Source organism: Pristiophorus japonicus, chromosome 22, assembly GCF_044704955.1.
Source record: "Pristiophorus japonicus isolate sPriJap1 chromosome 22, sPriJap1.hap1, whole genome shotgun sequence".
NCBI classification, from domain to species: Eukaryota; Metazoa; Chordata; class Chondrichthyes; family Pristiophoridae; genus Pristiophorus; species Pristiophorus japonicus.
The window spans coordinates 28,237,871-28,253,359 of NC_091998.1; the positions used below are offsets into that span (position 1 = coordinate 28,237,871).

General features: G+C 41.8%; 1 protein-coding gene across 6 annotated transcripts in view; it reads right to left on the reverse strand.

Annotated features, from left to right (window-relative positions):
- bmpr1aa (bone morphogenetic protein receptor, type IAa) overlaps positions 1-15,489 on the reverse strand; it is a 249,730-nt gene that overhangs the window by 55,586 nt on the left and 178,655 nt on the right. For all 6 annotated transcript variants that reach the window (XM_070865839.1, XM_070865840.1, XM_070865836.1 and 3 more), the window contains one exon: positions 12,115-12,305. In XM_070865839.1, the coding sequence (XP_070721940.1) occupies positions 12,115-12,181 (67 nt within the window). In that variant the 5' untranslated portion in view covers positions 12,182-12,305. The remainder of the gene's footprint in view (positions 1-12,114; positions 12,306-15,489) is intronic.

Genomic DNA, 15,489 nt, shown 5'->3' on the forward strand with positions numbered 1-15,489 from the left:
GAGTAACTTCACATTTTCCCACATTATACTTCATCAGCCACTTTCTTGCCCACTCCCACTATCTGCCTATATCCCTTTGCAAACTTTGTGTCCTCCTCACAGCTTACTTTCCCACCTAGATTTTATTTTAATATGGTGCCGCCCAAACAGAAATTCTGTTACGATTGTTGCAGGACCAAAGGTAAACAATGTCTTCTCCCATAACCCAGGCAAAATTACAGCAACTGGCAATTCGGATTACTATTTGTTGGTGTAAACATATGTATCAAAAGCAGATTTCCAAACTGTTCTGTCCATTTCCACTAAGGAGCGCTGCACCGTACTAGTTTTCAGTAAGTCCACTAACCATTAATACACTAAGCTGTTGGTTTCCTGCAAGTGATTAATGTTTTGTTCTGGTTTTTGAAATTGATGTAATAAAACTGCTTGTATTGTCTCCAAGAGCTGTTGAGTATGTCGTATTCAGGAAGTGGCAGTGTGTGGAGAAAAATAAATTCCCCGGCAATCAGACGATGACTTCCTGTATGAGCTTCCTGCAGTTAGAAATCCAACAGCGCAGTGCATTGCTGCCAGTATTCAGCACAAATCTTTGGGTCATCCAGTGTTTCTGCTGCTGGTTTTATTTTCAACAGAAACTGAAAGTCCAATTGCCACTGGACTTTGATGTTGGTTTACTCCTCAATCAGCTAATGCCACTTAATGGGGATGTGGTTAATAGGGCAATTTTCTCAGACACTTTTCTCATGTACTTAAAACCAAACTGTCATTTTTTTCACTGTGATTTGCCATCACCTGGGCAGGTTTGTTATAAATCATAGGGCCCAAGTTTCCACAAGAAAAAAAATGGGCGCCCCCTCCGAGCTGGGCGCCCGTTTTTCGCGCCTAAAAAAATCCTCGGTAGTCTGCACCTACTTACAGGTCCTGTGGCACTCGGCGCAGCCAGCACGAGCTGTGGGGGGGGCGGAGCCAGGTCCCGGCGCTGAAAACAGTGCCGGGACTTCTGCACATGCGCGCTACAGTCGGCACGCAAGTGCAGTAAGCTCCAGGCGCCGAACTGTGTGGGAGGGGCCCGAAGCACGCAGCCCCTAGCCCTGGCTGAATGGCCTCACTGGGGCTTCGTGAATGAGGCTCCTCCCACGGCCAGCTCCTGCTCCCCGTCCGACCAGACCCGACACCCGCTCCCCCGCCCCGACCCGACACCCGCTCCCCCCCCCCCCCGACCCGACACCCGCTCTCCCCCCCCCCCCCCCCGACCAGACACCCGTTTCCCCCCCCACCCCCCCTCTCTCCCTCCCTCTCTCGCTCAGTGGCACGAACAGCTGCAGAATTCTCCCTGGCTGAAGCACTTTCACACAGGTAGGAAGATGGTTTATTTAATCTTTTCTTGGCTTATAAATGTTTATTCAGGTTGGATTTATTTGTATAATATTTGTAGAAGTATAAATAAGGATTTATTGTCGAATTTAATAAGTTCCCTTCCCCCCCACCTCGTTTTGGACGCCTAATTTGTAACCTGCGCCTGATTTTTTAATGTGTAGAACAGGTTTTTTCAGTTCTACAAAAATCTTCACTGGCGCCATTCTACTTTAGTTTGGAGTACATTTTCACTGTGGAAACTTTCAAATCAGGCGTCAGTGGCCGGACACGCCCCCTTTTGAAGAAAAAATTCTGTTCTAAACTAGAACTGTTCTACCTCACTAGAACTGCAGAAAAAAAAATGTGGAGAATTGCGATTTCTAAAATAGTCCGTTCTCCACCAGTTGCTTCTAAAAATCAGGCGCGAATCATGTGGAAACTTGGGCCCATAGTTTCTTCTTCCCATTCTTGTTTCTTTCAAAATAAAAAAGCGAATGCTGAGAGCTCAGATGACATCAGTACAATTCTAGGTTTGTATGGCAAGAATGGAATTAACAGAGGAATAAATCTGACACCACGATTTTACTGAATAATAGTACTTGATTTAAAAATTGCACTGTTACAAATATTTGTGTAACCTATACATATTATCTCATATAAGTTGTTACTTTTTAGATCACAATATTTGAATTTATTCAAGATTGAAAATACAAGGTGAAAATAAGACTTCCAACATAGTTTGCCTTTTTACTGCTTTTATTGCCAATTGTGAACATAGAAACAGGAGCAGGCCATTCAGCCCCTTGAGCCTGTCCATCATTCAAGTAGATCATGGCTGATTTGTATCTCAACTCCATTTACCCACCTTGGTTCCATTTTCTTCAATACCCTTACCTAATAAAAATCTTTAATGGACCCCTAGCCCACAGCTTTTATGGGGGGGGGATGGGGAAGTCCAGATTTCTACCACCCTTTGTGTGAAGAAGTGCTTCCTGACATCGCCCCTGAAAGCCCAGCTCTAATTTTAAGGTTATGCCCCCTTGTCCTGGACTCCCACACCAGAGGAAATAGTTTCTCTCTATCTACCCTATCAAATCCTTTAATCATCTTAAACATCTCAATTAGATCAGCCTTTAAGTCTGCTATACTCAAGAGAATACAAGCCTAGTATATGCACCCGGTTCTCATAATTTAACCCTTTTAGCCCCAGTATAATTCTCCTCTCACCTTCGTGCTGACTCCTTGCTGGAGTACAGTTTTGTGGGTGCTGTTCACCCTCGGGTATCTTGCCCAAATATCCATTACTTACATACAAGATTGGATGGTATTTTACCACCAGGTATCACAATCAAGCATCATCCTGTCCTCACATGATCGACAAACAGGCACAGGGGATACTGGACAGTGAGCTTGTACTGAGCTTGTAGGTGGTGCTCTAGTATTATGCAACCAAGAACAACAGGACAGCACCTAACATTACGTGACAGCCCCATCTATACCCTCAATTTTCCCCAGCTGCGTCTTTCTGACACAAATTTGTTATTATAGCCTCCCAGGAGCTTGAAAATCCAACAGAAAATACTGAAAAATAACCTGTGCAGTCTGAATTTGATAGCCATTAATTCAGAGCAAAATTGAAGTGCCAAAACAAATGCGCATCATTTAGAATACGTCTATTAATTTTTTATAGCCAGTCATGCAAATGAGGTAATGAGAGCAGGAATAATATCGACTGAAAATGCAACTGAGGCTCACATAAAAGCAAGCGAGGCTGAGAGACCGTCCAGAAGTATTAGAACTGGAACAGTACATCGTAGAAACCAAAGCAGCTGTAAAGTGGCTTGGGACGAGAGTAAATGGCTATCATGGAGAAGTGCGCAGAGTGACTCTTGACATGGATAAAGTGATTAGCGTGGGGAAACTGAGCCACCAAAGTGCAAAGGAACATTTGAAATTTGTAGCACAACCTTCCTGTACTCACCAGTAGTTACAGCTGAACATCCCATCCACCCTTTAATTGAAAAGCAAGAGTAAATCAGACCCTCTCTTGAAATTGTTCTGAATTCCAGTTGAAACAGATCTAGAATTCGAAAGGTCAGGTAATATAAATCAGACCCTCTCCTGAGCTATTATTCAACCCTGAAACCCCCTCTACTGAGCAATAGTTCTTGAATAGCTTCAAAGTCACATTCACTCTCCAAAACTCCCAAGCCCCTGGAACAGAACCAGCTGGACTGGACCAGAAACCTTCCCCCTCACTGTGCAGACATTCAGGCACTGAACCGCAAGCCAATATTGATCCTCAACCTCATTGAGCAGAGATTTCCAGATTGGAGCAGAAACCCAAAAGAGCTCTAATCCCAGAACAGAAAACAGCAGGTTCAAACCCTTCACAACCCAATGAGCAAGTTTTGGACATTACGCACTCCCTACATTGTAGAACTCTAATGGGGAGTTGCTCAATCTACTGAGCCGAGAGAGCACAAATGTTGCCCCGAACACCACTGAACATCCCTCTCCAACATGGAATAGAAGTATCTAGAGCCATGTTAGATTCCTTCCCTCCTCTGCTTTCCTTTTCCTCTTCCTTACCTCCCTACTTCCTCCCACCACACCTCTCTCCTATCTCTTGTTCTTGCCCTTCCCCAACCCTTTTACTGTGCACCCACCTGCCTCCTTCCCACTTCCCTCTGCTTGATCCAAATCAATAATCCCTTGCCCTTTAACCCAGCTTGACCTGTATACTGAACTTGGTCTTGATTACCCAGAAATGCCACAGGAGATCAACTAGTACATTTTAAAGAGGAAGCTTTAACTTTAAAGTAGAAAACAGTTGCTGCTGGCAAGTGGCAATAACCTAAATCACAGAGATGACCGCACAATTTACTTCTCTCACTCTTCAACAACAAAAAACATTACATACTAAAAGCTTCCTGATTTGATGACCCAAATACTGATCAAAATGAAGAACAGGTGATATAAATGTTATTTGCATCGCACTTGGAACAGCACCATTGAATGGTAAAATCCACTCATCTCATGGAATACTCAGATCTAAACCATCAGATATAAGCATTCAAATAGTCAAAACAAAAAGGAGTCTGGATATAATTTATCTGATTGAACAGCTAAAAAACAAGATTCAGATTAACTCTCTTAGGAACACAAACTCTTTCAATGCTGCTGAAGTGCAGGTCCCTAGTTTTATTTGATCAGAAAATCCATCATCTGTTGTGATCCACTGGTAGTTTTTGTTTATTGAAGAAAAGTGAGCTCTCAGGTGGCAAGTACTTATTCCAAGCAAATACCACGGGTACTTATTTAGTACACCTTTACTATATACCAAAAGGAAAGTCAATGCGACTAAGTAGATGCACTAAAATCCTTAGTTGATGTATGGCACTGAACCATGTCTGCCTCTACAACAATCATGACCATTCTGCATTTTTTTTTGGAAGAGAACTCCTGGGAGCAAGAGATTAATATTTTCTGGTCTAAGTATTCCAAAAAAGACTATTTTGAAATAAAATTATCAAACGTATTTCCCATTTGACAGGAAATATTTTCTATGTTACTACTGTAAAAACAAAACCTGCAGTATGCCTGCCATTCTTCAAGCTGAAATTCATAAATTACATAAGTTGTGCAAAAATATGCACAGAGTTCAAAATTTTGCTTCAATGGTAACAGCAGCAATTGCACTATTTACATTTTGCAGTACAGTGTGGATTCTAGAATTACTAACGTTGCTTTAAGCAACAGCATCATAGCATCCATGTTTTGAATACTTCTACCCAATTACCTTGAAGGCTGACTATGAAAAACTGAATCTAATGCCATGATAGTCTGAAATTCCCAATTAGGGCATTTTAGGCCAGACAAAAAGTTTTAAGCAGATGGAGTGGGCAGGGCAGTGTAGCTGAGTCCATGATCAGATCAGCCATGATCTTATTGAATGATGGAGCAGGCTCGAGCGGCCAAATGGCCTGCTCCTGCTCCTATTTCTTATGTTCTTATGAGTGCTAAGCATAAAGAAACCAATAAATACCCAATGGCAATATACCAATAATACCTAAAGCTAATATACCAAGAAATACCCAATGCCAATATACCAATAACTACCCAACAGCAATATAATAAAATACCTAAAGCCAATGTACCAATAAATACCCAATGCCAATATACCAATAATACCTAAAGCCAATATACCAATAAATACCCAATGCCAACATACCTATAAATACCCAATGCCAATATAGTGATCCAGACTATATTTTATTGGCTATCCGGAAGTACTTGCATTGAAGAAGATTGCACCAATTTTTGCGCTTCAGCAGACTTGATGACTTGTGGTTGCAGGTTAGCTAAGATGAATACGTGGCTTGAGGAGTGGTGCAGGATTCAAATTCCTGGGATATTGGAACCGGTTCTGGGGGAGGTGGGATCAGTACAAACCGGACGGTCTGCACCTGGGCAGGATCGGAACCAATGTCCTAGAGGGAGTGTTTACTAGTGTTGTTGGGGAGGGGTTAAACTAATGTGGCAGGGGGATGGGAACCTATGCCCTATGCAGGGAGACAGAGGGAAGTAAAATGGGGGCAGAAGCAAAAGATAGAAAGAAGAAAAGTAAAAGTGGAGCGCAGAGGAACCCAAGGCAAAAATCAAAAAGGGCCACATTACAGCAAAATTCTAAAGGGACAAAGTGTGTTAAAAAGACAAGCTTGAAGGCTCTGTGCCTCAATACGAGGAGTATTCGTAATAAGGTGGACGAATTAATGGCGCAGGCAGCTATTAACGAATATGATATAATTGGGATTATGGAGACATGGCTCCAGAATGACCAAGGCTGGGAACTCAACATCCACGGGTATTCTACATCCGGGAAGGATAGACAGAAAGGAAAAGGAGGTGGGGTAGCGTTGCTGGTTAAAGAGGAAATTAACGCAATAGTAAGGAAACTTGGATGATGTGGAATCTGTATGGGTAGAGCTGCGGAATACCAAAGGGCAGAAAACGCTAGTGGGAGTTGTGTACAGACCACGAAACAGTAGTAGTGAGGTTGGGGACAGCATCAAACAAGAAATTAGGGATGCATGCAATAAAGGTACAGCAGTTATCATGGGCGACTTTAATCTACATATAGATTGGGCTAACCAAATTGGTAGCAATATAGTGGAGGAGGATTTCCTGGAGTGTATTACGGATGTTTTTCTAGACCAATATGTCGAGGAACCAACTAGAGGGCTGGCAATTCTAGACTGGGTGATGTGTAAATGAGAAAACATTAATTAGCAATCTTGTTGTGCGAGGCCCCTCGAGGAAGAGTGACCATAATATGGTGGAATTCTTTATTAAGATGGAGAGTGACAGTTAATTCAGAGACTAGGGTCCTGAACTTAAGGAAAGGTAACTTCGATGGTATGAGACGTGAATTGGCTGGAATAGACTGGCGAATGATATTTAATGGGTTGACGGTGGATAGGCAATGGCAGACATTTAAAGATCACATGGATGAACTTCAACAATTGTACATCCCTGTCTGAAGTAAAAATAAAATGGGGAAGGTGGCTCAACCATGACTAACAAGGGAAATTAGGGATAGTGTTAAATCCAAGGAAGAGGCATATAAATTGGCCAGAAAAAGCAGCAAACCTGAGGACTGGGAGAAATTTAGAATTCAGCAGAGAAGGACAAAGGGTTTAATTAGGAGGGGGGAAATAAGGAGTATGAGAGAGAGCTTGCTAGGAACATAAAAACTGACGGCAAAAGCTTCTATAAATATGCAAAGTGAAAAAGATTAGCTGAGGACAAATGTAAGTCCCTTGCAGTCAGAAGCAGGTGAATTTATAATGAGGAACAAAGAAATGGCAGACCAATTGAACAAATACTTTGGTTCTGTCTTCACGAAGGAAGACGCAAATAACCTTCTGGAAATACTAGGGTTCCGAGGGTCTAGCGAGAAGGAGGAACTGAAGGAAATCCTTATTAGTCAGGAAATTGTGTTAGGGAAATTGATGGGATTGAAGGCCGATAAATCCCCAGGGCCTGATAGTCTGCATCCCAGAGTACTTAAGGAAGTGGCCCTAGAAATAGTGGATGCATTGGTGATCATTTTCCACAGTCTATCGGCTCTGGATCAGTTCCTATGGACTGGAGGGTAGCTAATGTAACACCACTTTTTAAAAAAAGGAGGGAAGAGAGAAAACGGGGAAGTGGGGAAAATGTTGGAATCTATTATTAAAGATGAAATAGCAGCGCATTTGGAAAGCAGTGACAGGATCGGTCCAAGTCAGCGTGGATTTATGAAAGGGAAATCACGCTTGACAAATCTTCTAGAATTTTGAGAGGATGTAACTAGTAGAGTGGACAAGGAAGAACCAGTGGATGTGCTGCATTTGGACTTTCAAAAGGCAGTTGACAAGGTCCCACACAAGAGATTGGTGTGAAAAATTAAAGCACATGGTATTGAGGGTAACGTATTGACGTGGATAGAGAACTGGTTGGCAGACCGGAAGCAGAGAGTCAGGATAAATGGGTCCTTTTCAGAATGGCAGGCAGTGACTAGTGGGGGTGCCACAGGGCTCAGTGCTGGGACCTCAGCTATTTACAATATACATCAATGATTTAGATGAAGGAATTGAATGTAGTATCTCCAAGTTTGCAGATGACACTAAGCTAGGTAGCAGTGTGAGCTGTGAAGAGGATGCCAAGAGGCTGCAGGATGACTGGGACAGGTTAGGTGAGTGGGCAAATGCATGGCAGATGCAGTATAATGTGGATAAATGTGAGGTTATCCACTTCGGGGGCAAAAATACGAAGGCAGAATATCTGAATGATGGCAGATTAGGAGAAGGGGAGGTGCAATGAGACCTGGGTGTCATGGTACATCAGTCATTGAAAGTTGGCTTGCAGGTACAGCAGGCGGCAAATGGCATGTTGGCTTTCATAGCTAGGGGATTGGAGTATAGGAGCAGGGAAGTCTTATTGCAGTAGTACAGGACCTTAGCAAGGCCTCACCTGGAATATTGTGTTCAGTTTTGGTCTCCTAATCTGAGGAAGGACATTCTTGCTATTGAGAGAGTGCAGCGAAGGTTCACCAGACTGATTCCCAGGATGGCAGGACTGACATATGAGGAGAGATTGGATCGACTGAACCTGTATTCACTGGAGTTTAGAAGAATGAGAGGGGATCTCATAGAAACATATAAAATTCTGACGGGACTGGACAGATTAGATGCAGGAAGAATGTTCCTGATGTTGGGGAAGTCCAGAACCAGGGGTCACAGTCTAAGGATAAGGGGTAAGCCATTTAGGACTGAGATGAGGAGAAATTTCTTCACTCAGAGAATTGTGAACCTGTGGAATTCTCTACCGCAGAGTTGTTGATGCCAGTTCATTAGATATATTCAAGAGGGAGTTAGATATGGCCCTTACGGCTAAAGGGATCAAGAGGTATGGAAAGAAAGCAGGAAAGGGATACTGAGATGAATGATCAGCCATGATCTTATTGAATGGTGGTGCAGGCTCGAAGGGCCAAATGACCTACTCCTGCACCTATTTTCTATAACACTGCAGTAACTAAAATAGCATGAATTTTCATAGTTATTTGAACTGGGAGGACTTTTCCAGTTCTCTGAGTCAATGCAGAATAAGTCACCCAATGGTGAACTGCTGGACTATTCTATAGAGCAGCCCCAACATTACTTGATTCTGTATCAGACTTGGAGCAGTTCTTCTCTTGAGAACTGAAACCCGAGGTACTTGTGTTGAGAATTGAAGATTTGTTTCCAGCAAATTCAATGCTCAATTCAGGAAATCATGAAATGGAGAACAACACAAGCACTGCTCGTGGGCATTGGCAGAGGAATGGATCCACAACAAGATGCGTAAGTCTAGAGACTATTGTTCACATTATCATCATCATAGGCGGTCCCGCGAACGAAGATAACTTGCTTCCACGCGAGTTCACAGATGTTTCAATGAAGGACCAGATGTTCCAGTCTTGAACTCCAATTGAAGGGGTGGAAGATGCCCGTGTGTGGATTTTTTTTAACGTCTGGTGACTGTTGCAATCAGCCACCATACTGGCTTGACAGAGATCGGCCTTTATCCAGTGGCAAGGGTTAAACCAGGACGACTGGAGACCTGCTGCATGGACCTATTGCGCACACATATCACAGAGTGGGCTGGCCCGTGCTGCCCCTGGGCCCTCAGCTCTTCTGAGCCCCGAACCCTCATTCGTTTATGAATCACATTAACCAAAATACTGAGGCCTCAAATGAAGTGATGCAGCCCTTAACCAGCCAACTTTGAACATGGTAAATAATACATACATTCTGCGAACAGAAGTTAATGCTAATAACTTTGTAAAAATAAGACTAAAGGAAAAAATGGGTTTTGATATTTAAGGTTAATATAACATCTTGTATTTATATAGCACCTTTAACGTCCCAAGGCTCTTCACAGGAGTATTGAGATAAAAATTTGACACCAAGCCGCATAAGTAGAAATGAGTGCAAAACTTGGTTAAAGAGGTATGTTTTAAGGAACGTCTTTAAGGAGGAAAGAGAGGTAGAGAGGCGGGGAGGTTTAGGCAGGGCGTTCCAGAGCTTGGGGCCTTGGCAACAGAAGGACGGGCACCAATGGTTGAGCGATTATAATCAGAGATGCTCAAGAGGGCAGAATTAGAGGAGTGCAGACATCTCGGGGGGGGGGGGGGGGAAGGTTGTGGGGGTGGATGAGTTAACAGAGATAGGGAGGGGCGAGGACATGGAGGGATTTGAAAATAAGGTTGTGAATTTTGAAATCGAGGTATTGCTTAACTGGAAGCCAATGGAGGTCAGTGAGTACAGGGGTGATGTGTGAACGGAACTTGGTGCGAGTTAGGACACGGACAGCCAAGCTTTGGATCACCTCTAGTTTATGTAGGGTAGAATGTGGGAGGCCATCCAGGAGTGCGTTGGAATAGTCAAGTCTAAAGGTAACAAAGGCATGAATGAGAGCTTCAACAGCAGATAAACTGAGACTAGGGCGGAGACAAGTGATGTTACAGAGGTGGAAATAGGCGGTCTTAGTTATGCTGCGGATATGTGATCGAAAAGCTCATTTCGGGGTCAAATATGATACCAAGGTTGCGAACAGTCTGGTTCAGCCTCAGAAAGAAGTTGGGGGGGAGGGATGGATTTAGTAGCTAGGGAACGGAGTTTGTGGCGAGGAACAAAAATAATGATTTCGGTCTTCCCAACGTTCAATTGGAGAAAATTTCTGCTCATCGTCGGACAAGTAGTCTGACAATTTACATACCGTGGAGGGATAGGGTAAAATGGTGGTGAGGTTGAGCTGCGTGTCATTAACAAACGACACAATTAACAGAGTGAGGAGTATCTGAAAGCGTTTCAGTTACAATTTCCTGATGATTTGGGATCATCGAGAAAGAACTTAGGTACACTCCCAGAATAAGACCACTAATGACTCCTGAATGATCCCAAAACACACTATGAAGCAGCAAACCAGTTCATTTTCTTCCATGTTACTTGCATCTGACAACTGAATGAATAAGGAATTATGATTTGTAGAGTTACTCAAAACAAAGATTAATTCAGCATCAACTGAGAACATTAAAAGAGGTAATTCTACTGAACTGTCCCACAGTCCTGAAAAGAAATGTACAGTTATTCATGTGTCTCAATTAACTCATGTTGTTTTTATATTTTAGAACTACTATCTGCTAACGAGACACAGCCTGGGAACAGACATTAAGTGTAGAACAACGACTGCAATGTCATGAATTTCTGGCCCAGTGCACTATGGGTAGATTTTCCCAAACTCGGCAGTAAGGTGTGGCTAAAAAAAAATTAAGTGCTTGGGTATCTAGCGCCCTTTGCTACAGTTAGGATTATGGATCAACAGAGCAGAATGACTACCATTTTAAATTATTTTCCTCACGCTGTCTGGTGAAGTCATTTCTGTAAGCCAGGAGCTACCACTGCTTAAATAAAAATATTCAAAAGATTTGATTGAAATTGGCAAAAATAAAATTTGAAACCTAGGTCAGCATTAATCAAAATGATCTGTAATTGATTTTTAAACAAGTACAAATAGTAATATTTCCTCCTTACACTTACTGCCCTTACCAAAAAAACAACATAACAGCAAGTTTGTGTGGTGAATGGTTAGGGCAAACCGCAAAAGGCATTTACTCTCTAGACTTGGGTTTGGAATAATAAAGCGTTCATGCCACAGATTGGAAGAAAGTCAACATAACCCTGTGTGTGTTACAAGTCTGTCTCGCTTCTCCCCTGCACACTCCACACCCCTCCAAATCAGAAGCACAAATATATAATGGAAGCAGAGTAAAAACAAAACAGAGTGAAAATAACACCTTCTAAAAATGTTATTTCTCCTCTCAAAGGAAAGGCAAAAAGAAAATGTTGAATTCAGTTCCCTGCTTTTTTGCAAAACATTAAGCTGAAGTTTCAAAACTGACATTTAAAATAACATCAATTTGCATTTATACAGTGCCTTTATCGTAGTAAAATGTCACAAGGCACTTCACAGGAGCGTTATCAAACAAAATTTGACACCAAGATAACATGAGGAGATATTAGGACAGGTGACTAAAAGCTTGGTCAGAGAGTGTCTTCAAAGAGGAGAGAGTGAAAGAGAGGTTTAGGGAATGAATTCCAGAGCTTCGGGCCTAGAGAGCGGAAGGCACAATGGTCGAGCGCTGAAAATCAAGGGCAATAGATGTGAGCTTACCTTGAATCTGCAGAATCAGTAGTAGAGAGGCCCCAAAAACCAGAACACCAACTCTATGCACGGTCATTCCTGTTGCTGTTCCTTGAGCCACTCCAACTGTAGATACGTGTGACTGTATATGGTCTTGGAAATGGGGTCAGGAGGTTGACAAGGTGACTTCTATTAATTAGTCCTTATTTGGTCCGACTACCCTGAAAGAAAGCAGATCAATAAGAGGATTAGAAGCATTTACGCATACACAAAAGTGAAAATTTTAAATCACGTGCACAGAAAACGTTACAAATTTTAATTTCGGAAAAGGATTCAACTAGATGCCGAAAAGGTTCATAAGTAACCAAATAAATTTGAATTCATTACAACCATACACCATCTCATTCCCAGCATGCCTAGATTTCCTCTGCCATTTTCTTGAAGCACCAGCAAGGAAAAATTTTAGTCCCTTGTGTGTGGAACCTATAAGAATATAATTAATTCTCTGGCAACCTATCAACATTGCCCTCTCTACAGGATGCAGTTGTGAACCATCACATACTGGTTGATAGGAGCACACAGTGTTCCAAAACTAATTTGAACAAAAGCTAGTGCCAACTGGTCCTTTATTTATAATTGGAAGCAACATTGAGGATCTGTGCCGTGATCAACCCGCACAATGTCCCAGCATTGTTACTAGGTCACTTGTTAAAAAATGTATTAACAACTTTGTGTTTTTATCTCCTTGGATTTCTTTTTTACTTCTTTTCCTGTGCACCATCTACCAAAGCCACTCAAGTTGGCATTTAGGAACTATACTAGAATTCTGTTTTGGAGGGAGGAGGGAAAGAAAGAATTGGACAAGGAATACCCCCAATCATTGTCCACTACCTTCTTGTGGATGAAAAAGTTCTACACGATGGACTTCATCAAGTACGCATTATTTAACAGTATGCGCCATTGGGATAAATTTGGCATTTCATTCCTGCTAGAGATCGATCCGATCACAAAAGTGTAACTGTATGTTAGATGGTATAGTAATGCTTTTCATAATAACTAAACATAATTATGACCCCTAGATTATTTTGGATAAATACTAAATGATTTCACTGGAACAACAAATTGCATTTATATAGCAGCATTAGCATAGAAAAATGTCCCAAAACACTTTATATAAAAATATCGTGTGTGGAACATGCACTTCCTGTCCACAAACCGTAGTTCCTATTGTCATGATTCTTCAGCATGCTTATTGTTAACATTTACCATTATAACCGGCTATATCAACATTTCCCATTCAATTTTGCTATGTCAATTGCCACAATGCAGTTATAGGAGCAAGTTTCTGAAGTCTCCCAACTCTGTCACCATCTTGTATATTAAAACAACTTCTTTACAACAACTGACGCAGGGAAGTGTCAGAAGCAATTGCTAGTTTTGTAAATTGACTGACTAGCCTATACCCAGCCATTTCACATACACTCATCGAATCAAAAGCAATTCCTTCAGCAAAGTTATTGCACAAGATCATTAAAAACTCTTTCAAGTCACACACTGCTATAGAAACAGCTGTTAGACTGACTACAGTGATCAAGATGTTCCAAAGTTTAATCCCTAGTTCACAACAAGTTAACTGGCCTCAGCTGTGGTAACAGTAGGACACTAAAAATGGGTCTAATATTCCTAACCTGGGGGCGGGTGAAGTTAAAAAGCATCACATGGTCAGGGCTCCCATTCTTCAATACCATCCATCCACACCTCTGGAAACATGCATGTATGAGTACTAGATGAAGACAGGATCAAGATTAAGCTAGGCTGTGATAGCATCTACAATCAAATAATCTGCCAATGCTCACTTGTCCAAACTGGGACACACTAAGACAAGAAAAGAAAAGGCGGTTTAAACAGGACAATATGGGACAGATGGGGAAATGTACTACAGCATAGATTTAAAAAAATAACTACTGGAACACAGAAGTTAGATCTTGGCTGTAATAAAAACAGAAAATGCCGCAAATACTCAGCATGTTAGGCAGCAACTGGTGAGAGATCAGTTTCTCTCTCCATAAATTCTGTCTGACCTCAATATTTCCAGCATTTTCAGCTTTTATTTCAGATTTTCAGCACCTGCAGTATTTTGCTTTTGTATTTGATCTTGGCGATTGGGACATGCGGACATAGTTCAAGAATAAAATGTTACACATTTTCAAATGCTCTAGGCAAAAGGGGCCATGTTAATTTGAAAACATTGCTGTCATTCTCCACTCACACACCTGCAGTGCTCGATCCAAATCGTCTGCAGCTAGGTCCCAGCAAGACACTCGTACTCACCTCCCCATACTTGGGAAGAGAAGTATCTTTAATCCTTGCTCACCAAGGTATGCCTAAAACCCACAGGAGACTGAAATCTTGATCTAAACACAAGATTCTTGGCAAACTAACTGGATTTTTTGGGAAAAATTTAACTGCAACGATTGTTTTTAGGGTGCTGGAAAAGGCAATGGGAAACCAGTCAGATCAGTTCACCACTTTGACATTCACGGAGATGTTTGTGTGTTTGTGATGAGACTGTCTGTAAATCAAAAGCCAACAGACAACTGGAGTCCTAAAACCAAACAGTAATTAACCAAATTCAAGTCTTGACACAAGGTTACACCCTTCAATGCACATTTGCATATTTCTTTTTAAATTGGAGCATAGGAGCACACTGTGGAAGGAGTAAGCAGACTTAATATCCACTTCAAATTTTTAGCTAAAGCCCTACCACATGCACCAATCAGTAAGTACATAGGAGTAGCTTCCATCCTCCCATAGTGACAACAGATATTCTGAGCCCTTAACATTTTGACAGATTCTAAATAATTCTGTACAGGACAAGGGATAATCCTGCTTCAATCACGCTTTGCAATCACAATAATATGGACCATGGGGTTTGCAGTGTGTCCTGAATGCAAACTGCACCTCTTCAGTATTTTTTAAAACGAAGATATGGAGGAAATATAATTAGATGCTGCAAGGCTACCGAAACAACCTCTGTAATTAAACAGTTAATGTAACACAAAGCACATTTGTGTTAAGATGAATAGAAAACTGCCATTGCCTTTCTTTGGCCTCTTGTTTCTGTGGGCTTGACCCACTGACCCCTGTCAGCCTGGCGCTATTATTCTTGAATGGCTAAGCATGTCTGAGGTATTTGTTAAAGGATGTGCTGCAATTACCATCAGTAGCCATTTCCACCATTAATAACTTGATCTGTCTGTTCTTTGGGGGCCTTCGTGTATTTTATTTTAATTGTGGCTCTGAGCAGCATTCATGAGGACGACAAATTAGTGGCAGAGTGGGGAGGCTCATGTCACATCTTATTTTCACAAGGAGAAACAACCCATGACCTGTGGCCTAGTTTTC